The sequence below is a fragment of the Pestalotiopsis fici genome (genome assembly GCF_000516985.1).
Source record: "Pestalotiopsis fici W106-1 unplaced genomic scaffold PFICI_Scf_1, whole genome shotgun sequence".
Classification (NCBI taxonomy): Eukaryota; Fungi; Ascomycota; class Sordariomycetes; order Amphisphaeriales; family Sporocadaceae; genus Pestalotiopsis; species Pestalotiopsis fici.
In genome coordinates this window covers 40,340-60,894 of record NW_006917091.1, presented here as the reverse complement: position 1 = coordinate 60,894, position 20,555 = coordinate 40,340, and the positions used below count along the sequence as shown (strand labels likewise).

The following is a 20,555-nucleotide window of genomic DNA, read 5'->3' as shown; positions in this document are numbered from 1 at the left end:
ATGATTTTAGCTGATAGTCGTTGCTGTGCTACCTGTGTCCTGGTAATCTCAGGGCATCGGGGCAGCGAAACCCCAAATACGTTGGAACTTTTCTCTTCGAAAATGATTATAGCACGGTAACTATGAATGAGGGAGGTTGTGAGACTTCTTTCGGTATATTTAACTGGCATCCGCTTATTCCGTATGTATTCACTGCTAATTCTAACAATTTTCTTAGCAAGCTCTTTGGGGCTTTTGCGCATCGAACCCGTAGTCGGCCGATGCTACGTTCTTTCTTATTCGTCGAATCACCACTACAAAATCTCCGATATGACCATCGAGGAAGTTCATTGCATTATTGAGGCCTGGGCCAAACTCTACGCCATCCACCTTTCGCCTGATAATCCGCTGAAACAGAATCTACCGGACCCAGGAGCTTCGCAGACAACATTCACCGACGGGAGCTCCTCAGACGCACGTGATCTGGTATACATGCAAATATTTGATAACAATGGATCCATTGTGGGCGCCTCCAATCCCCATCCCCACGGCCAAATCTGGATCACTTCAAGCATGCCAGACGAACCAAGAAAAGAACAGGCTCAGATGAAGAAATATCGCGAGGAGAATTGCGGCGCACATTTGTTAGGCGCCTATGTGAGTCTTGAAATGGACAAACAAGAGCGAGTTGTGTGGCAAAATGAAGGATTCCTGGCAGTCTGTCCCTGGTGGGCCGTCTGGCCGTACGAAGTCCTCCTATTACCAAAACGCCACGTACCGAGCTTGGCTCATCTGACAGCCTCGGAGAAGTTGTTCTTCTCTGAAGCCATGCTGCAACTGAACAGAATCTATGACAATTTACTTGGCATTACTTTCCCTTACGGTACGAATTCTGCGAATTGGGCGTTGGCTCGACCTGATCACAGACCATTATCGCTGATGTAATCTCCAGTATCGGCTATCCACCAGGCCCCTTTGAATGCGACGGGTGAAGATCTGGAAAGCAGCTATCTTCATGTTCATTTCAGCCCACCTTTGTTATTTCCATCAATTAAGAAGTTTTTCGGAGGCTACGAGCTATACGGAGAACCAACGCGTGAGATCACGCCAGAAGATGCTTCGGCACAGCTGAGGGCTTCCTTGGCGCGGCTTTCGGAGCCTTCTGTCAAGTCTACGGGCTCAGAGTCGCCTGACGAAGCAGGAAGTCAATCTACCTCCTGCGCCAAAGAATCAGGTGGCCGTAAAGAGAAACGCAGTTCTTGGTGGCGAAGGATAATGGGCAAATGTATCAGAGTCTAATTTGACCTACATGATTAGCGTGTTTAGTACAGTTGAATATGTATTTTGAGAAGAAAACCCTAAGCAATAACTTCCACGAAACATTATTCAATTCTGTAGACCGGATATGTTGCCACTCTGAGTGCCAAATCAAGACCTCAGCATTGTTTCTCCTGTCATGAGGGTCATCTCTTACAGAAATAAAGTAGAATAAGCTGGTCATATTGCGTATCATAACCATGACAAAATCTTGATTTTCTGTTGGTAGAGTCTGGCCATATAGCCCCAAGCTGCACTAGGTCATTGTGCATTAGAGTAAGCAGCAATACCAGTATAGAATTCTGTTTGGAAGTGCGACAGGGTAACCTTCACGGACACCGGCGCATCACAAGGTACATTGCTTATGTCATTGGACCTGGCACAAAGTACCTGCCATGATGAGGAGTTGAAATGCGGGGCTGCGATATGGATTTGCGTTTCGCTATATCACGTTGAGACGTTGTGATAGATCAACCATTATTGGTCAAATATACCATCTCCGGATACGGGCGTATTCGTCACTTCGATTACTATATCTGTTTGAGTTCCGTCACTATTAATGATATCATGCCCCCAACGTCACCTCGCGCATCGCTCGCCACTTGCAACTCTCGCCGTCTTTGCATTTGTACTTTATGAAATTTATCCCAGCCTAAATATGCGCGAACCTGTCCTACCCTTTTCGATCAGGACACAGATCGGAAGACACAACGGCCTGTCCATAAAGTCCTTATTCTGTATTATGTAAGATACCTCTTGCAAGGTACGCCCGAATAAGCATTAACAGTAATCCCTCTTCAAGCAATTGGATGTTCTTTTCAACTCTGACCATTCTATTCAACAAGTGGCTAATTGACAATGCTGGTTTCCGTGAGTTTTTCTCTGATATGAATATGCTCCCGTTTCTCACGCTGATCCGCGGCTCAGGCTATCGTAAGTATATAACCCAAGATATTATCATCATCTTCCAATATTGACTTGCTACAAGCGGTGATTCTCACATTTTTGCACATGACGTTTGCCTCTCTAGCCACTCAAATCCTAGCGAAGACTACTACTTTACTCGATAATCGACACAAGAACAAAGTGACCAAGAGTCGTTATATGTATGCAGTAGTCCCGATAGCTGTATTTTACACTGGCAGTTTGATATGCAGTAACCTCGTCTATCTGCATTTGAGCCTAGCTCTTATACAGATAATAAAGGTCAGTGACCTGGAGAGACGCTAACTTCATTTCAGTCTACTAATCTGACTATCAGAATGCCGCTCCTTTCACCACGCTGATGATGGCTTGGTTGTGGGGATTAGAAGCACCTACGAGAACAACTCTCTTCAAGCTGCTGGTCATTGTCTTTGGCGTCAGCATGGCTAGTGCCGGCGAAATCAATTTCTCCTGGATAGGTATTCTGTACAGTTGCGGCGGTCTCATCTTCGAGTCTATTCGAGTCGTCTTGATTCAGGATTTGCTTTCAGGAAAAGGCGTGACCATGGATCCACTCGTCGGACTTTATTATTACGCCCCCATATCTGCTGTGATCAATCTCGTCGTTGCATGGGAGACGGAATGGGAGTCTTTCCATTGGTCAGCCGTAGGACGAGCTGGGGTAGCCATGCTGGCCTTGAATATGTTTTCTGCATTCTTCCTGAATGTGGCGAGCATGATGGTGGTATGTACTATTACATTCAAGATCAAGCGTTTGATTCTAATTTGAGACAGATTGGTAAGACCTCGGGCCTCGTCCTCCACCTAAGTGGTGTCTTCAAAAATATCCTGCTAGTTATCACCGCCGTACTGATATGGCGCACGCCCATGGCACCCGTCCAGATTGTTGGTTATAACATTGCTCTCATCGGATTAGTCATGTATAAGTGTTGAAGGCAGGAGATATCAGACTCATTGGCAGGAGTCCCAAATGGCGTGGGACAACTTGGCCAAATGTCTACGGATGCCAAAATCCTCCACAGTATTTGAAACTACATTAACGCACACACTCTTCTCATACTTTTACACGAGTAGTGCTACGGTCTCGAGCTTTCGAAGGGACGCCCTCTGTTGCGATCCGTACCTGAGGTCCATTGACGGTGATAATTCTCGGTAAGCCACTAAGCCGGTTTGTATTGGGCAGCTATTTCCGTCCTTGGTAACTATTTCCTGGTCGAATAAGCTAGACTGGACTACATGCAAGCGTACATTGATGTGTGAGCTCTGATCTCCGATTGCATGTATCGGAAATATGCATGATGACAGACCTCTCGCAGGCTTGTCAGCATCTCGTTTGACAAGGGTGAGGGGCGGGACAACTGCGGCCTTCTACTTAATTCGGCAATGTGGTCTGATACGTAACAGCGATGCTTACCATTACCACGGTGGGGCCATAGACGAGCCAAATGGCCCGCAGGTGGACAGGGGCTACTCAGCTCAAGGTCTTGACATTGGCGATTTCCAAAAGGATGGCACTTTATCCGTCTCTTGAGCCCACAGATTTCTGCGATTCGCCACGAGCAATCCTCGACGCTGTCCCCTATAGAAAGAGCTACTGAATTTCGACAATACGAGAAGAGGATCTAACTTGGAAATCTGTCAATACTACAAACACTGCGGAACGTCTCCCTTTCCAATAGCTCCATGTTGCGATAGCACGCTCATACTCCCTATTTCTTCCTGATTGGCACTCATAAAGTCGCACAAGCTCGAGTCTGCAAATCTTCTGGAAATGTCAGGTCACCGTTCCAGCAGACCCAGCGCTGCAGTTTCATACATTTGGTCTGTGATCGTCGCAATTCGTAGACAACTACTGAAGCTAAACTTGTCACAGTTTATGGTTGATTCTGTGTATGGCAGTCGTTTTCATCAAGAGGTGGATATTTGTTGACCGTGATTTCAGTAAGTTTGAAAGCCGAATACTCTCGCCATTATGCTCATCAACAGAATATCGTCAGTGCTCCCGCTTCTTCTGCCAGCCTAAGATCTATGGCTGAAGTTGTCAATCCATCAATAGCAGCATTTGTAGTCACCTGCCATCTCCTGTTCAATACCTTATGCACACAAGCAGTAGCATTTTCAACCAAGGTTTTGGCCCCTCGTGAGGTCACCGCATTGGATTGGAAAAAAACCTTTGCGCAAGTTTTCCCCTTAGCGGTCTTCACAACATGCAGTCTAACGCTCGCAAACACTGCTTATATTCAGCTGAACATTGCAGCAATCCATGTGCTCAAAGCACTGACCCCAGTGCTGGTGTGTATCCTGCTATTCGCAGCAGGTCTGGCTAGCGTTACATGGGTCAAATGCTTGGATATCGTCATAATATCAGGAGGCATCATCTTGGCCTCCTCTGGATGGGGTCAACCAGCTTTTATGGGCATCGCCATGCAAGTCATGTCAACGTCTACTGATGCTGTTCGGTTGGTTCTTGCCCAGAGAGCCCTGGAGTCGCCCCAGTCGAGCATGGAACCAATTGCTCTTCAGTATCAGTTCGCGCCTGTGGCATGTATGGTTAGCATCGTGTCTACGTTTATGATGACTTCTCCGACGCCTGATGAGATTTGGGCAAACTGGCATTTTCTTCTAGCCAACTCCGCCCTGTGCTTTGTCTTTGACCTCGCAGGTTTTTCAGTGGTATGGGTTTATTGATATCAATAGAACATCACTAACCCGTCCTAGGTTAAGGAGACCTCGTCTCTAACACTAAGTATTTGTGGGATTTTGACGGACTTGATCATGATTGGCATCTCTGTCTTTCTATGGAATGATTCATTTGGGTTCTTACAGTCCGTCGGTTGTGTGCTAGCTGCCGCTGGAATCACTCATCATCTATACTACGTGCGCCGGGAGAATGAGGCAAGGGACGCCAGATCATAGGGCCTATACAGAGCTCCGTAGCGACGTTTATTGCAAAATGAATAATAAGAGTAAACTAAAGTACGTGCGCCCCACTACCACCTATGGATGGGGCAGACAACAACCACTGCAGCCGCAAATACGTACTGCACCTATTGCACTGCACTCGTCGCATCACACTCATTAGACTACATCCACTGCACTGCACGGGCTACTGCACGGGCTACACTGCACCCACTATACTACACCCACTGTATGCAATTGAGACGTTACTCTGTTTTTGTGGTTGGACGTTGCGGGCGCAAATCTAGTACCGCAACAGTGACGGGCGAAAAGAACAACGTGACAGCCGTAGATACAGTGTATCTTTTCAATGTCCATGATACCACACTAATTTGTTCTTGAACTCATTCCACCCGCCTGTGCACAGTGAGTATCTTATGAGGCCAATATAGTTCATTCTTGAAAATACGAGAACATGAGCTTGTGTATACGGCTACCCAATCACGACCTTCTCAGAGCGTGCAGATGGATAACGTGATGGCTGGTTGATTCGATGAGTGTTACGCTACAATTGGAACTCCTGGCACAGTGAGCGTGTCTCCGTCGGGATCCAAGCAGAGGCCAGCTTCGTCCCGGCAGTATAGTAACAAGCACAATAACTCGCAGTGTCGACTTGTCGCTGCACTAGCCCCGAGTCCCTGATCTTTCTAAGCTATTGTGAGAGGTATACCTAATACATGCGGTAACTTATTCTGCGAATGCGAAGACGTGGTTGACCTCATAATGCTTGAACATCAGCTGCGAATAACCTGTCGAACGATCAAGGAACACGGGATAGAGTAGAATTCATAACATGTGACAATCAGTTTTGGGCATATATGATACAACTATTTTCCAAAATAAGGATACTTTTGAAAAAGACGGCCTACATTTACGAAAAGATTATGTGCACACAGAGACTCAATAAGCCCTTTCGATCGTGTTACCCGAAGGGTGCCACACTAGTAGGCAGGTACACAGTTACGCTGTGGCGCACCAGGATGTGTCTGCCATGCTTCTAAACTCCAATACTCCGTTATGCACAGAGGCCCAACAAATCACTTCCCGCATATTATGTGCCGTGTTCCTCATCTAAGCGATTGCTGTTACCCAATTATCCAGGGACAAGTTGCATGCATCTCTTCTCATTTTGGGTTTCCTAATCAGCACCCTCAATAATAAAAGCAAATTTCTGGTAGGCCTCTATTCTCTTCGTTTGTGAGCTGCTCCTCCTGCTCTGGTTTCCTCCCGCTCCAACTTGGATGTATTCAACCTCTTCTTTTGACGCATTCATCAGCGAGGATACCTACTCTCGAAGCTTCATTCAATATGACAGCAGAACAGCACATTGCTGGCCCACTGTGCCATATATGTGACGAGCATTTCATTGACAAATCAGCACTCGCGAAGCATCTCTTAGGTAAAAAGCTTAAGAGGCATCCTCGGTGCCAGGAATGCAGAAAAACCTTTTCCAGCGAAGACGCTCGGATTCAGCACAACGCAGCAAAACATGCCTCCACGGTCCTGACACCTTCCCCAGTCGCAAATGCCCCGATGCCCTCAGCCAGTGCATCACAGACGAATGCTGCTTCAATTCCGACACCACAACCCAAACCTACCATTCGATACAGAGAGAACGATTATTCAATTCTGTCCTTGTTAGACGCGACAAATGCCGAGAACTTGTTAAAAGCTCAACGCCATTCGGCAGACTGTCTCGTGCAGCATGGCTACTTCCTCGCAGATGTTTCCGGCATGACCTTCCACTGCTCCAAACAGCTCGACGCACCGACTACGGTCTTCTTTCGATCACCCAGTCCAAGTTTCCTGACGCCAAAAAGAAAAGCTGTCGTGCTCGACTGTGCCATGGTCGGCTGCATAGATGGTCGGGACGAGGCGGTCCAGCTCTGCGCTCTCGATTTCTTCACGGGAGAGGTTCTCATCAATTCCATCGTCAAGCCTTGGCAGCAAATCATTGATTGGCGGACGAAAATCACTGGCCTGTCTCCGGCCGACATGGCCATCGCCATGGCCCGAGGTCAAACTCTGGTTGGATCTGCGGGAGCTCGTCAAGAACTCTGGAAACACATTGACGAGAATACGATACTCATCGGTCAATCTCTCAACTTTGATTTGAATGTCCTGGGAGTATCACATGCCACGGTAGTAGACTCGCAAATTATCACTTCCACAGCTGTTTTCAAAGACCGTAAAGTCGGTAGGAGATGGGGGTTGCAACAGCTCTGCAAAGACATCCTCGGTTTGGAGATCCGGCAAGGCGCGGGTACGATAGGTCACGACAGCATGGAAGATTCATTGTCGATCAGAGAACTGGTACTTCGCTGCCTCTTGAGCCCTGTTTCGTTGGAGTCATGGGCGGAAAAAGCCAAGAAATCGTTTCTTCAAGAACGACAGAACCGAAGGGGGAAGAGAAAACGGCCAGTCAAGAAGCCGTCTCGGACGCCTGGGCTAGAACAAGACTTTGATGATTGGTACGGACAAGACGATGAAAATGAAGTGCTTCTTTGGAGTGATGTGATCGACTATGATATGTGGCCAGCATCACCTCCCTCGGATTGAGTCGAGGATTCTGCAGGCAGTAGGTTATCCCTGAATCAACTAGCCGAATCGTCACATGCGAATATACTCGCGGGGATTCGCTGACATGCACTTCGTAGATTATTTGACCCAGCAGGAAACCAAGTTGGGCAACTCTGACGCGGATTGCGCTTCTGTGTTGGTGCCAGCATGCCACTTGCATGTGCGGCTTGGTGCGTCCAATGCCGTTGGCACCCCCTAAATTATGTCAGCTCTAGGCATCATATTCAGCGTCAATCACTATTTCATGGCTCCCCCATCCCTCATTCCCATGTCCATACAAGTCTATTTTCGCGACTAGCCTGTACAATGAATCAACCACCCGTTTCAGTGTCCACAGAAATCACCATGGCCTTCTAACTCGAGAAAATAGCTTAGTATCAAACCGAGCATCACTCCGAGCTTCAGGGCAATATTAGTGAGACCGCCATCCAACGCACTTGAGGCTTAGTTACCGCCCTTTGCTAATGGCGACATCGTTCACGACAACGCCTGTCGCTCTAGCGTCGTCTTTAGCACTATTTTTTTCAATGAGATCCCCAAGATCCACGGAACTGATGTCAACCCCCCAATTTGTCCAGGGCTCGGCTGACCTAGCCAAGAAGCATCACTGTACTGTACCAACTACACTGAACCCATCCGACTACGCCCACTAAATGTAGACTACATCTACCAAAATGCACCCACTGCACTACAACCCACTAGATTGCACCCACTGGATTGCACTACTAATAGCACTGCACCACTGTTCACACTGCACCAGCACAGTCAATTCAAACACCATAGAAACCCTGCCAGTTGTCAGTACCTAGTGCTGGAGAGTCTACGTTATCGAGGACTGCCGAGTAGAGATCAATCCAGCAAAAACAATAGAGATACCCAATCCAGGCCTCGGTGATTACTTGCGGCATTTCTCTTGCTTATAAGTATGACTATTGAGGCTTGAAAGTTACACCATATGTACCTATTGAACCGGAGCAGTGCGACATGGACATGCACAATGGCTGAAAAGGTTGTGGGGCAGCGCTGTTAGGTACCTGTAGGCCAAGGCAGAACTCCAAATGTTAACTATTTGGATGGTGTGTTTGGTTGACTCGGCAGCTGATTTGAACGGAAGACTTCGAAACAGAGGCTGGGCTATCGCTGGAACGCGTGGACAATTTTGCCAAACAACCTTGAAACGTTAATTTTTGCAAGTCTGCCCAACGAGAAACAGGCTTAGTACAGCTGTGGTGCTTTAAGGGGGATTAGAAGTCTTCTGTACCGTAGGTAATAAAACTTGCTAATTTAACGGGCCTTTTTTACACTGAAGCGCTTCCAGGTTCTGTGTGTTCTTCTCAAATCAAGAGTTCTTCCTTAGGCCCTAACTATAATGTCCACTAGCACCCACTGTAACCATCCACTATGGTCGCTGGATGCATCCACTAAGCCTACCTACCTGGCCCCGCGCGTCCCCGTTCTAACAGGGAGCGCAAACTCGCGCTACTCACTACCTATCTAGCACCTAAGGTTAGGCGGTTAGTAGGTTTCCCGATCTGATTGTATGTCGGTCGATGTGAGCAATTCTTACCGCAACCATCGATAAATGAGGTGCCAAATTTGCTCGCAGTTGGCCCAACCGCGTCATATCCCTCAAGCTGTCAAGGACAAGGAACAAGCCCGATATATCTGGTGCTTCTCGGCCTTGAGCGGGATTGACACTTCTTTGATAACAAAGGCTTTTCTGGAAAAGCATGGACAAAGTGCCAGAACACGTCACAACCCAAACAGATAAGCATCATCTACACACAATACGGATAGTTGTAAAATACACTATTTGCACTATTCTGCTCTTTAGATCAATACGACTACACGACCACTTTTCAGAATGTCTTCTAGCACTAGACAATGTCCAATAGCATTATTATTGTTACATCTTCTTTCTAGCAAGGGTGACAGTATATTTCTGATGAATCCCTTCCTCACAGCTAATATCCCGCAGACATTCCTTTGTGAGCCTGGACAGTTCATTTGGCGTAGTTTCAGTCTCGAGGAGTTTTCTGAGTAGTTCAGGATACTGAGGTACCAGTTTTTCTTGGACATATCTTCCCATCGGCTGGCTTTGCGGCGATTTAGATGATGGGACAAACGAGAACTCGAATGTCTTGACGGCTTTCACCTCCAGCCCTGCTTCCTCCATGGCGCCTCTCGCGTCCGACCCTGCTCGGGCAGACATGCCTAATTTCTCAATAGCAGAGACCACTCGTCTGTGCCACTCCCAATTGTCACTCAAACAATCATTGGTGCCTACACGATAAAAGTTCCAATCCAAGTCTTGGTGCTCAATATAGCCACCAGGAGCGAGGGCGCGAGTTGCCACTGAGAAATAGCGAGGCCAGTCGTTGATGCCCAAGAACAGCATGCGACCGAATATGTAGTCCAAACTGCTCCGGGCGAAGATTTTGCAAGTGACAAGATCGTCCCCGACCTTCTTGTCATGGTCAACATGTAAAATATTGCCAACCACCCAAGTCACGTTAGGTGGGGCCATGATCTGGCTGGATTGTGCGACTTCCGAAATGTCCAACCCATAGACCGTCGCGGAGGGCAAATAACTCGCGATCTGCATTGTTGCCACTCCAGTACCGCACCCAACATCGACGGCCTTTGCTGTGGTCTCCTGCATCGTCCCGATGGGAGCAAGCACAGGGACTCCGCCAATCATTGCAACAATAGCAGTAGCTTGGGCGTCCAGGCGGTCCTGCTCAGTGGCACTTGTAGAGAGGTTCTTAGCTCGCCAAAATATCTATATACGGCAAGCAGCCACTTACTCGTTTGGTAACACATAGGTTGAATCTGTGCCATGGTAGCTACGGGTGCTGGCAGGAGATACTGTAGCTATCACCATGCTGAAGACAGTGGTTCAAGTACGGCTGATTCCGATGATAGGTAATAGGTATGAAATTGCATGCGGCATTAGACATTGATACAAATCTTACCATCCTGCACAGAGACAAGATATAGTCAACGATGGTTTTCTTTCCTAAATTTCGATGCATTCCTATCCATCATCAGTTATCGAGGGGCCGCAGGCGGTGCTGACGCCTCTCAGTTTCGCAGGTCTACTTTGGTCAGACAGACCTAGGTTAGTGACATTCCACTAGTAATCAAGCATACTCGCAATATAGCGCCCAATGGAGCACGAGCACGTTAGAGTCCAATGAAACCCCACCTAATCGTGCAGGACAAACCGGCGCTGCCCTAACAAGGTTGACTCTATGTGTTGATCAAGGGGGTGCTTTCCAATTGGAGTTTGAACTGGTCTGATATGGATGTCAATTGTGTGATGTATGGATCTATATTCTGCACCTCCAGTTGTGACGAGGTGCACGCTTATTTGGGTGGCCCCGCTAACGCCTGGGAGCCCCCGTATATCTCTATGAACACTATGGTGTTGATCAGTGTGCTCAGGCACACCCTGGTATGTGGGATCTATGATCCACCACCTGACAATTAGCTTGTATGATAGGAATAAAACTATTTTAATTATTTTTTTATGAAATGCACTATAGTGCTCCCTAATTAACGCCATACAAGGCCCGTTTATACCCCGGCATAATAATTAGATAAGTGATAGTGGATAAACCATGTAGGATATGCGGAGATGACATGATTACTGGGTCTCTATAGACTATTGTGGCACTGTAGATAATATCCATTTGCGTAAAGTGGAATGACGTGCTGTAGTCTGTCATTCAGGCCTAGACTCGTCAAGCCCCAAAATACAAGCAATTGAGGATTCTACCAAGTATTAGACCTGGCTTACAGCCCACGTTTTCGCTGATTGAATCTAATTGAGGCCAGAAATCGGAGCCTTTATCCATACCATTCTTTACCTCAGGTACAGTGTGTCTTGAGGCATCACAACCCTCACTCTTCCAGCAATAAAAGTTGAAATTTCCAATCGCTAGCACCGATACATCTTTGCTACTATCATCATGGAGGAATTTCGCGACCCCTTCGTTCTACCTCCATCCGTGGACCGTGAGAAATTTCATGAATTCATCAGTCGAGCTGCGCAAGTGGTCGGCATCATGAATATCATGGTTATTAGTGATCCAAGCCAATTCTCTAAGCAAGACTACATGGACTCTTCGAAATCCCATGACATGTTCCACGTCCTCGAAAAAGAAGAATTCTTGTCTTCCGCAGTGGTCATGCCGCGACAGGTGCCAGATGTCCAGGACATGATGCGACTGGCGAACGAATTCGAGATACCCGTCTGGCCATTCTCAACGGGCAGAAATATCGGTTATGGCGGTGCTGCTCCACGTGTTCGAGGCAGCGTTGCCCTCGATCTAGGTAGACACATGAACAGGATCCTGGAGGTAAACACCGACGCTGCATACGCACTCGTTGAACCGGGTGTGTCGTATTTCGACCTCCACGACTACCTGGTTAAGAACAACCTGCGAAAAGATGTATGGATGGATGTGCCAGATCTGGGTGGTGGCTCCCTTATAGGGAACACTTTGGAACGAGGCATCGGATATACCCCCTACGGTGACCACTGGTGAGTGAGACAATAATTCACTGCGAATATATTCAATGCAGACTGACAGTCAGTCTCAGGATGATGCACTGTGGGCTTGAAGTTGTGTTGCCGGACGGATCCCTCATCAGGACCGGCATGGGGGCCTTACCGAATCCCCAGGCCGACAAGAACAAATCACCACACGAGCAGGAATGGAACAAAAGCTGGCAACTATTCAATTACGGCTTTGGTCCCTACAATGACGGAATTTTCAGTCAGTCGTCACTCGGAGTAGTGGTCAAGATGGGCGTATCGCTCATGATGAACCCTGGTGGTTTCCAATCCTACTTGATCACCTTCCCACGAAACGAGGATCTACACAAAATCGTCGAAATCATGCGGCCTTTACGCATATCTCTAGTAATCCAAAACGCGCCAAAGTTGGAAAGCATACTTGTGGCTGCGGCACTAGCCGTGGGTTCGCTCTGCCTTGAAAAGTGATGTGGGTGTGCTAATTACCACCAGGGTCCTCGAACTAAATACACTAGCTCTGAGAAGCTTTTGGACGATCAAGAATTGGACAATATTGCCGAACAGCTCAATCTTGGGCGTTGGAACTTGTATGGTGCACTATATGGCCCTCAAGTCGTCCGAGACTCCCTCTGGTCCGTTATCAAGTCTTCCTTTGGGAATATCCCCGGAGCCAAGTTCTTTTTCCTCGAAGACCGTCCGGACGATCTTGCCATGCAGACACGCAACACTACGTTCCAAGGCATCCCAACAATATCGGAGCTTGAGTGGGTCAACTGGCTGCCGAACGGAAGTCACCTGTTCTTCTCACCTATCGCGCCGGTGACTGGTGACGAGGCACAAGCACAGTATCAACTTACGCGTCAGCTTGTGCAAGAGCATGGGTTCGACTTTATCGGCTCCTTTCTAGTCGGCCTTCGAGAGATGCATCATATCGTATGCATCGTGTTTGATCGGAAAGACGACGAGAGCCGGCGGCGGGCATACACGCTGATCAAAACGCTGATTGCGGCAGCTGCTGCTCGTGGTTGGGGAGAATATAGGGCACACCTTGCGCTCATGGACGAGATCGCAGGGACATACAGCTTCAATGATAACGCACAAATGAAGTTGAACGAGAAGTTGAAGAACGCACTAGATCCTAAAGGGATATTGGCACCAGGGAAAAATGGGGTGTGGCCGGCAAACTACAAAAAGGAAGAATGGGTTATGCCTCATTGATAAATGGCGACGTGGAGGTTGTGCTTCAGCACGATCATTACCTTGAATGTTATCAACATGAACGATCTTGAACTAGTGGCAAGGAGACTTTTTAGAGTCCATATGTTGCTAGGCTACAGCCGCAGCGAAAGAAAGAGATCAGAAATAGTAGAGTCCTTACACGGATTATAGCACCTTTGATTAGATAGACTGTCTCACGATCGCTGATACTTTTCTTACGAACTTATTCATATGTTTCCTTCTAATATATACGACTTTTAGAAGAGTCTTTAAGTCCTGTCCTTTCCTGGGTATCACAACTGCATTGTGATTAACCAAGCCACAGCATTGACTCTGACACATTGGCAGTGCAGAAAATTCTGATAGACACCAATATCATTAGGTTTTGTCCATTTCTGTGCTTCGCCAACCAACTAAAGCAGGTAATGAGATAGGAAATAGGACCCCCAGTGGTTAATTTTCCATGTTGCCGTCAGATATCGGGCACTTTAACTATAATTGTATGGCACATATGTAGACTTATGGATGCGTCTTGGGGTCTTTCACATTCTCGCTGAGCTACATAGTATACCTTCGTGGCATTTGGAAATGGTTAGACCCCGAGGACTCGCTGAGGCTTGATGCCACGAAATGCTAATACGACAGGCTATAATGTTTGATCTCTTCAGTGACGTGCATCGTAGTCCAGTCAATCTTACCAGAGAATTATGAGCAAAAGATCGCTGTCTTCAGATAAGACCTTTATGGTTGGATTTGAGAGCTAAATCTCGCCGATATGCTGAGTCTCGCAGCCATTCGAATGGGCAAAGCCGATATGACTTTTCTACCTCGTTGCCCCCAACCGCCCCTATTCCCCACCATTCAAAGTCATCACACATTTTTACCTATGCTGTAGCTGTAATTAGTGGTGTCATGCGCTTGCTGGGAATTTGGGCAGATAGAATGCTGGTCCTCGCTCGACGTGTCCGTCAAACCAGGGAGCGTTTTGTGCTAGGGTGGAGACATAAGCTTGCCGCTGCCCTGGATAAGCTTGCAGTTGTACTCTCCACTGGGGGATTACACCAGAAGAGCTCAATCGAGGCATTACAGCCTTCTTTTTTTTTTTTTTTTTTTTTTTTTCAATGCAATTGCTACTTTTGGTAATTACTCTAAACCACTTTGGGCTTCATGGGCGAGAAATATGCGGCGCGCGAACATCACCTACTGTCGTACCTTGGGTGGTTATTTCCAATCCTCTTGCTGGCTGCACAAGGTTGTGCATTTGGGCGCGAGCCACAGGCGATGCTTCACCACTTAGCGCCGCAATTGGCATTTGCTGCTGAGTGTATCTGTACAGTGACTCGAGTATTGAGGCTAGGTGCTTTGCGGACTATACTAAGGATGAGGATCACCCCAAACCAATTAGTTCCTGTACCAGATACATTGCCCGTATACAAACAATCAATATTTGCTGACATGAGACCGTGCTTCACTATCGACTCAAAGGAAATGTGTTGTGGCACGGCTCGCCTCACGTCAGTAGCTACGATCTGACGACTTGAGCGATAATGATCTCATTTTGTGCTATAACGTGTCATGCCAAGATACATCATTATTTCTGTCTCTGCACCGTGTCGAAGATTTTCAGTTCGCACAATAATAATTTTCGCCAATGGCTATTTGCAGTATACATCTGAAGCCAGATAGCCTACGACCCGGATATCGGCCTGTTCTTAAGTGAACAAACTAAACAATTTGAAGCATATCGACTACTTGCAATCACAATGGCACACCAATTCTCATCCGTATTGTCTGGAAATTTCACTCAATTTGAATGTTGGATGGATAATTATTGGTTGGGCGTGCTTCGGCTTACTGATATCCATTTTATGCCAATGGCACTCAACGGCTTTCTTTTTCTTTATTTTCTGGTTGCCTTGACTCTGCTTCTCAAGAAGCAGCTAAAGGCTACGAAGCATGGGCCAAAATGGGCTTCAAGCGTCAGTGCGACACCAAATTTTCTTCCCGCAAGGTACCAGAAGTCCCATGAACTGGTTTCCGCATTCAGTTCTCTTGTTGCAGAAGATGGGGCGGGAGCCTGGCCTCCGGTGGCTACCCATAGCTGCTGGCCCATGGCCCTCCGTCCCTATAAGCAAGTTTATCTTGAAATGATTCAACATCTATCTGTCGAGACGCCCTCACTCGACGACGGTGTCAATCGGGAACGTTGCGACAACTTCAGATCTTTGATGCGGAAGCTCTTAGCAGAACGTATCACTATTGTCAACGTCACCAAGCTAATGCAGCAAATGGAGAATGGAAATTTGGAAATTCTTCCACGAGACCAAATCAATGGCTTCTACTGTGTTATTGCCAATTGTCGCCACGCTTATAGGTACAAGTTTTGCCCTATTACCAAGTCTCCAGTGATTAACTCTGATAGGTGGGCGACCATACCCGTTGTCAAAGTTGCCCAGAACGAGAAAATCGTGGATTTCCCACCCGAGTTGGAAATTCCATGGCCCTTTTTACAGCGCCATTTTGGGGTTAACGCAGATAGTGGTAACAATACGGCAAACGTCCTGCTGAATTTCGATGACGCGGGTGAACGTGTCTACAAGATCAACATTGGCAGATCTGATGTGATTAGAAACTCCGAGGACACGTTTTTCCGAATGTTTCGCGATGTCGAGATCATGGTAAGTGACATGCCCCCCTCCAGTAAAGCATCCAGAGGCAGCGATGAACAGGGAATCAAGAACCAAGCGGAACAATATCTAATATGGCATCAATTCAAAGGGATACCCGATTTACAAGGAGATGATTGGCGCTGTGGTCTCGTTCGAGGAGGACGACCAAGATTCATGTCTAGAACATCTCAAAAACATTACATCTCTTCTGCGCAACCTGCTGAAGATCTTTTACGAAAGGCTCTCAGAGTCTCACGTCTCTCGATCAGTTTGGCTGAGCTATATTCAAGGATTTCAAGGATGGGGCGTTGGGAGGATTACCAATGGCAACTTTGTCAAATATGAGGGAGTCTCAGGAAACCATGTGCTCTTTTTTCAGGCTCTGGATGCATTCCTTGGGCTGCCACCTTATCTAAAGGAAGACGCTCTAGTCTGCTATATTCCTTTACGCCAGCGAGAGCTCTGTATCGCTTTCAGGGACCACTCGTTCTGGCCCAAGGTCAATGACGAGGATTGTCGGCCGATTCGGGACCAGTTGGTCAAGATCATTAAACACATGAAGGTACTGCCCCATATCATACTCGTTTCTTGTTGAGGACGTGCACTTACAAGAGACTTCTCAAAGCGCTTCAGGACGGCACATAGAAGTAGGGTGATGCCATACCTCAAGGAGCCTGCTCCCGAGCGACTCACCATGACCGCTGGCAAAGGAGTTCTCCAAGGTCCTAGTCCGGATGAGTCTCTGCGACAGCTTGACGTGATGATGGTTGAAAGATTACAACAGACGTCTGATTTACTCACTTGCTGAGGTCGGGCCTAGGTGAGATGATGATTTTCATGATAGATTTATGGGCGAGGTGCAGGGTATCTAATGGTTGGTTCAGATCCCGATTGTGCGATGCAAAGACTGAATACCGGATCCCATGCCTTGCTTCGCCTAGGTCAGCTGAATTTTGGTGCCACATTGTAGCTCAGTCTCTGTCGATAGCTTAAATAAATGTAGCTTTACGTCAACAATGGACTAAAGACCACCATCCCTGTACTGCGTATCACACTTTGTAGAGTTGATTCATGCTAATTTTTCGATCCATGATGTAAACAATAAAAACAACATTCCAAATTACTATCATTTTTTCTTTAGATGGGAATAATATTTTGTCATGACATGTATCAAGAGCTATTTTATCTTGGCGCCAATCAAGTCACAGATCGGGGCGAGGAATTTACATCGTCTTAATCTCCCTTGCGCGTCATTATACTAGTCTATATAAGCGAATACTATATTATGTTCTATTTCCCCAAAACTGATTGTGAAACACTAATAATGTAATCAGTTGCATCACGTCTTTCATTATCCTGCTCCGTCCAGAAAGGCCCTGTTTCGTTGAATACTATATTCTTGGGATTGTCCATATTGTATTTCGGCCAAGGTGTCCCATCAAAAGCAACATTGGGGTCCAATTTCGTGATGAAACCAGCCCACATCAAACCCATCGCCCTTGACATTTCAAAGTAGGCTGATGACCTATCCTTGAAAATGTTCTCTGATTTGCTGTAGCCCCGGCCGTCGTAGTTCTGGAAAACAGGTGCGAGCTCAGCACCATGTCTGGCGCCCTCGTGGAGGTTTCCGGAACGGAGAGTTTCGAAATCATCATATACGTAGCTGAAGCACGTAGCAACTCTCGAGAACTCTCCGCACTGCAGTCTCCTTGCAGCATTGTATGACAAATCTCCAAGAACTTGCGTGATTCTTTTGAATGTACGTAAATCGTCGATACCCAGTATCGGGGGCTCGAGGGGCTCAGTGCTCAAGTCATCAGGGTAGAATGAGAGGAGCCGCTCAACCATCCCCTTGGGATATTTTCGAAGAGACCCTTTAGACTTATTAGAAGATGCTCTGGTACACGATCATTATAGTTCGGGGTTTTACCAGATACTAGATAGTGTCTCAATTTTTCCCAGCTCGTTAATCCAGGAACAACGTCATCATAGCCCTCATTCGACGTTACTCCGATGATGATGGGCACCGCGGTAAACCGGAACCGTGGTAAGCTGAAGGTACCATAAGATCGTACAATGTCTCCGTCGAAGACCGGAAGAGACTGAACAGCCATGTCCAAAGTGACTTCGCTGGAATTATCTTTGTCATAGGCTTGGTTCAACTCCTCGAAGGGAAGATGTCTCAAGCATTCGAATGGATCTTCAGCATCAGAGCAGCTCGCGGAGGCCACCAGTCTTTCGTAGGCTGCCTGCGCAGATGTTCCCTTTAGTGAGAAGGGAACTACAGAGCTGCCACTCTGCATGATTGCAGCCCGAAATAGTCCATCATCTCGGCCTCCGTATGCTGTCAAATGAAGACCGACGGCATCGGCTCCACTACTTGCGCCCATGAGAGTGACTTTCTTGGGGTCTCCACCGAATGCTGCGATGTTCTTCTGAACCCAATGGAGGGCGAGTCGCTGGTCGCGGAAGCCCAAATTTGCACCCCTCGTCCCAATCATTTGTTCGTTCGAGATGAAACCCCATACGGATGACCGATAATTGAAGGACACCGCAATGAAAGGCATTTGATGCTGGGTAGCATGAGCCACAAGCATCTTCATATTATAACGGTCGTCCCGTGCACCGCCCCCATGTATACCACCGCCGTAAATAAAAACCGCTACCGGGAGCAATTCGCGTGTTGTGACGTTTGCAGGCTTCATCACGTTGATTGTCAAACAGTCCTCGCTATGAGGATACCAGCTCGATTTTCCCTATGTTCACAAAGTCAATAATCGCCGATAAAGTCATAGCGGACCTTCACACTTACCCTGTAACCTGTGCACATTGGACCGAATTCTGTCGCACTGCGCACACCCTCCCAAGACTGATCGAAAGGTTGCGGGATTCTAAATCTGAGGTGCCCAAGAGGTGGAAGCGCATACGGCATGCCCAGAAAATGGAACTGATCAAGTGCAGTGTCGTAACGACCAGAATAGATGCCATTTTCAAGGATAGCTAACTGCGAGTCATTCTGTTTTTCCACTGAAAAGACATCGAAATGGATCAAAGTCCATAGGAGAATAAGGATCAAGTTGAAAAGAGCAAAAGCAAGGGGCCACTTGTGAACAATGGTTTTATCAGGTACGATTTTCTGCCAGATAGATTCGGAAGATTCCTTCTCAGGGGCATCCGAATCCTCATTCAAAGGACTGTAGACATGTTCTTGCGTCATTCTGTTCAAGTGAAATGAGGAATGCTAAAGTCACTGTGATCATGAGAAACAGAGACTACTCGAACGAAATACCAACAAAAAACAACTATTGTGTGCACAATGGCTAGTTCACTAGGTTAGATCAGAACATAGACGATTAGCCCAGACGGCAACAGCTCGTAAGTGTTGTGTCTTCGTCTTCAGGCAAGTCGCAATTTGGCCACATAGCAATGGTCCCTTACAGAACGTAGGTTACGTTGAGCGACATGATTATGTTGTGGCAAAAGCTACTGTTCAGCATGCATCGTAAGCTTGCTCTTTGCAAATATCCGCTGCGTAATTAATACGCATGGACACTGTCGACCCGATCTGCATGCTGACCAGATGTCGCCAGAGTGCTTGCGTGGGCGTGGTTGTAGAGCAAGCAGCAAGGGTACGCTGCACGACGCCTAGCAAGTGACCTAACCTAGTGAGTATGACCTTGATATGCGGCATTCCTATAATCAGGGTGTGTGGGGTTAGAGGACCAAGGCAGCGCTCGGCTGTCGATTATACTAGCGAATTCATCATACCAAGAGGTAAGCAACGAATCATACATTGCTCCCACGGTACGATCTCTTTCGAAGGCACGATAGATACATATATTCCGACCCGATTCTCAACTACCAAATAATCTCGCACTCAAACTGCACAAAATCGCAATATCGTTTCAAAGCTCCAAAGAACAACCAAACAAACCTTCCCGATACTTTCCGAACCTCACTCGCCAAGATGAAGTTGTCATTCACCGTATCATCTGCCACCATGGTCATCCTGGCCTGTGCGCAGATCTGGGCTGCTCCTATTAATGACCTTGAAGGACGTGCTGCGAAGCGCGCAGAGGTCGCCCACTTGGACGAGGATGTGGCCAAGCGCGCCGAAATTGCGCATCTAGACGAAGACGTTGCTAAGCGCGCCGAGGTTGCGCATCTAGACGAAGACGTTGCTAAGCGTGCTGAGGTTGCGCATCTCGAAGACGACGTGGCGAAGCGCGCCGAGGTTGCGCATCTAGACGAAGACGTTGCCAAGCGCGCCGAGGTTGCGCATCTAGAGGACGATGTCGCCAAGCGTGCAGAGGTTTCTCACTTGGATTCGGATGTCGCCAAGCGCG

The 20,555-nt window shown here is 47.4% G+C and overlaps 7 protein-coding genes across 7 annotated transcripts; 5 read left to right on the top strand and 2 right to left on the bottom strand.

Moving 5' to 3' along the window:
* Window positions 1–309: 309 nt before the first annotated feature.
* Window positions 310–1,278, top strand: PFICI_00021 (uncharacterized protein; the record flags this gene model as incomplete). Its single annotated transcript, XM_007828602.1, has 2 exons — window positions 310–862; window positions 932–1,278. 2 exons carry the CDS (start codon window positions 310–312, stop codon window positions 1,276–1,278), a joined length of 900 nt encoding a protein of 299 aa, XP_007826793.1.
* Window positions 1,279–2,584: 1,306 nt separating this feature from the next.
* PFICI_00020 (uncharacterized protein) lies at window positions 2,585–3,010 on the top strand (the record flags this gene model as incomplete). The annotated part of the gene is made up of 1 exon (XM_007828601.1): window positions 2,585–3,010. One exon carries the CDS (start codon window positions 2,585–2,587, stop codon window positions 3,008–3,010), a length of 426 nt encoding a protein of 141 aa, XP_007826792.1.
* A 3,497-nt stretch (window positions 3,011–6,507) lies between these two features.
* Window positions 6,508–7,758, top strand: PFICI_00019 (uncharacterized protein; the record flags this gene model as incomplete). The annotated part of the gene is made up of 1 exon (XM_007828600.1): window positions 6,508–7,758. The coding sequence occupies one exon, from the start codon at window positions 6,508–6,510 to the stop codon at window positions 7,756–7,758; it is 1,251 nt and encodes a 416-aa protein (XP_007826791.1).
* Window positions 7,759–9,685: 1,927 nt separating this feature from the next.
* PFICI_00018 (uncharacterized protein) lies at window positions 9,686–10,663 on the bottom strand (the record flags this gene model as incomplete). Its single annotated transcript, XM_007828599.1, has 2 exons — window positions 9,686–10,529; window positions 10,587–10,663. The coding sequence occupies 2 exons, from the start codon at window positions 10,661–10,663 to the stop codon at window positions 9,686–9,688; spliced, it is 921 nt and encodes a 306-aa protein (XP_007826790.1).
* Window positions 10,664–11,753: 1,090 nt separating this feature from the next.
* On the top strand, window positions 11,754–13,540 carry PFICI_00017 (Vanillyl-alcohol oxidase; the record flags this gene model as incomplete). The annotated part of the gene is made up of 3 exons (XM_007828598.1): window positions 11,754–12,328; window positions 12,388–12,763; window positions 12,815–13,540. 3 exons carry the CDS (start codon window positions 11,754–11,756, stop codon window positions 13,538–13,540), a joined length of 1,677 nt encoding a protein of 558 aa, XP_007826789.1.
* A 1,763-nt stretch (window positions 13,541–15,303) lies between these two features.
* On the top strand, window positions 15,304–17,017 carry PFICI_00016 (uncharacterized protein; the record flags this gene model as incomplete). Its single annotated transcript, XM_007828597.1, has 4 exons — window positions 15,304–15,914; window positions 15,963–16,218; window positions 16,319–16,771; window positions 16,835–17,017. 4 exons carry the CDS (start codon window positions 15,304–15,306, stop codon window positions 17,015–17,017), a joined length of 1,503 nt encoding a protein of 500 aa, XP_007826788.1.
* A 482-nt stretch (window positions 17,018–17,499) lies between these two features.
* Window positions 17,500–19,426, bottom strand: PFICI_00015 (uncharacterized protein; the record flags this gene model as incomplete). Its single annotated transcript, XM_007828596.1, has 3 exons — window positions 17,500–18,083; window positions 18,140–18,965; window positions 19,022–19,426. The coding sequence occupies 3 exons, from the start codon at window positions 19,424–19,426 to the stop codon at window positions 17,500–17,502; spliced, it is 1,815 nt and encodes a 604-aa protein (XP_007826787.1).
* Window positions 19,427–20,555: the final 1,129 nt, after the last annotated feature.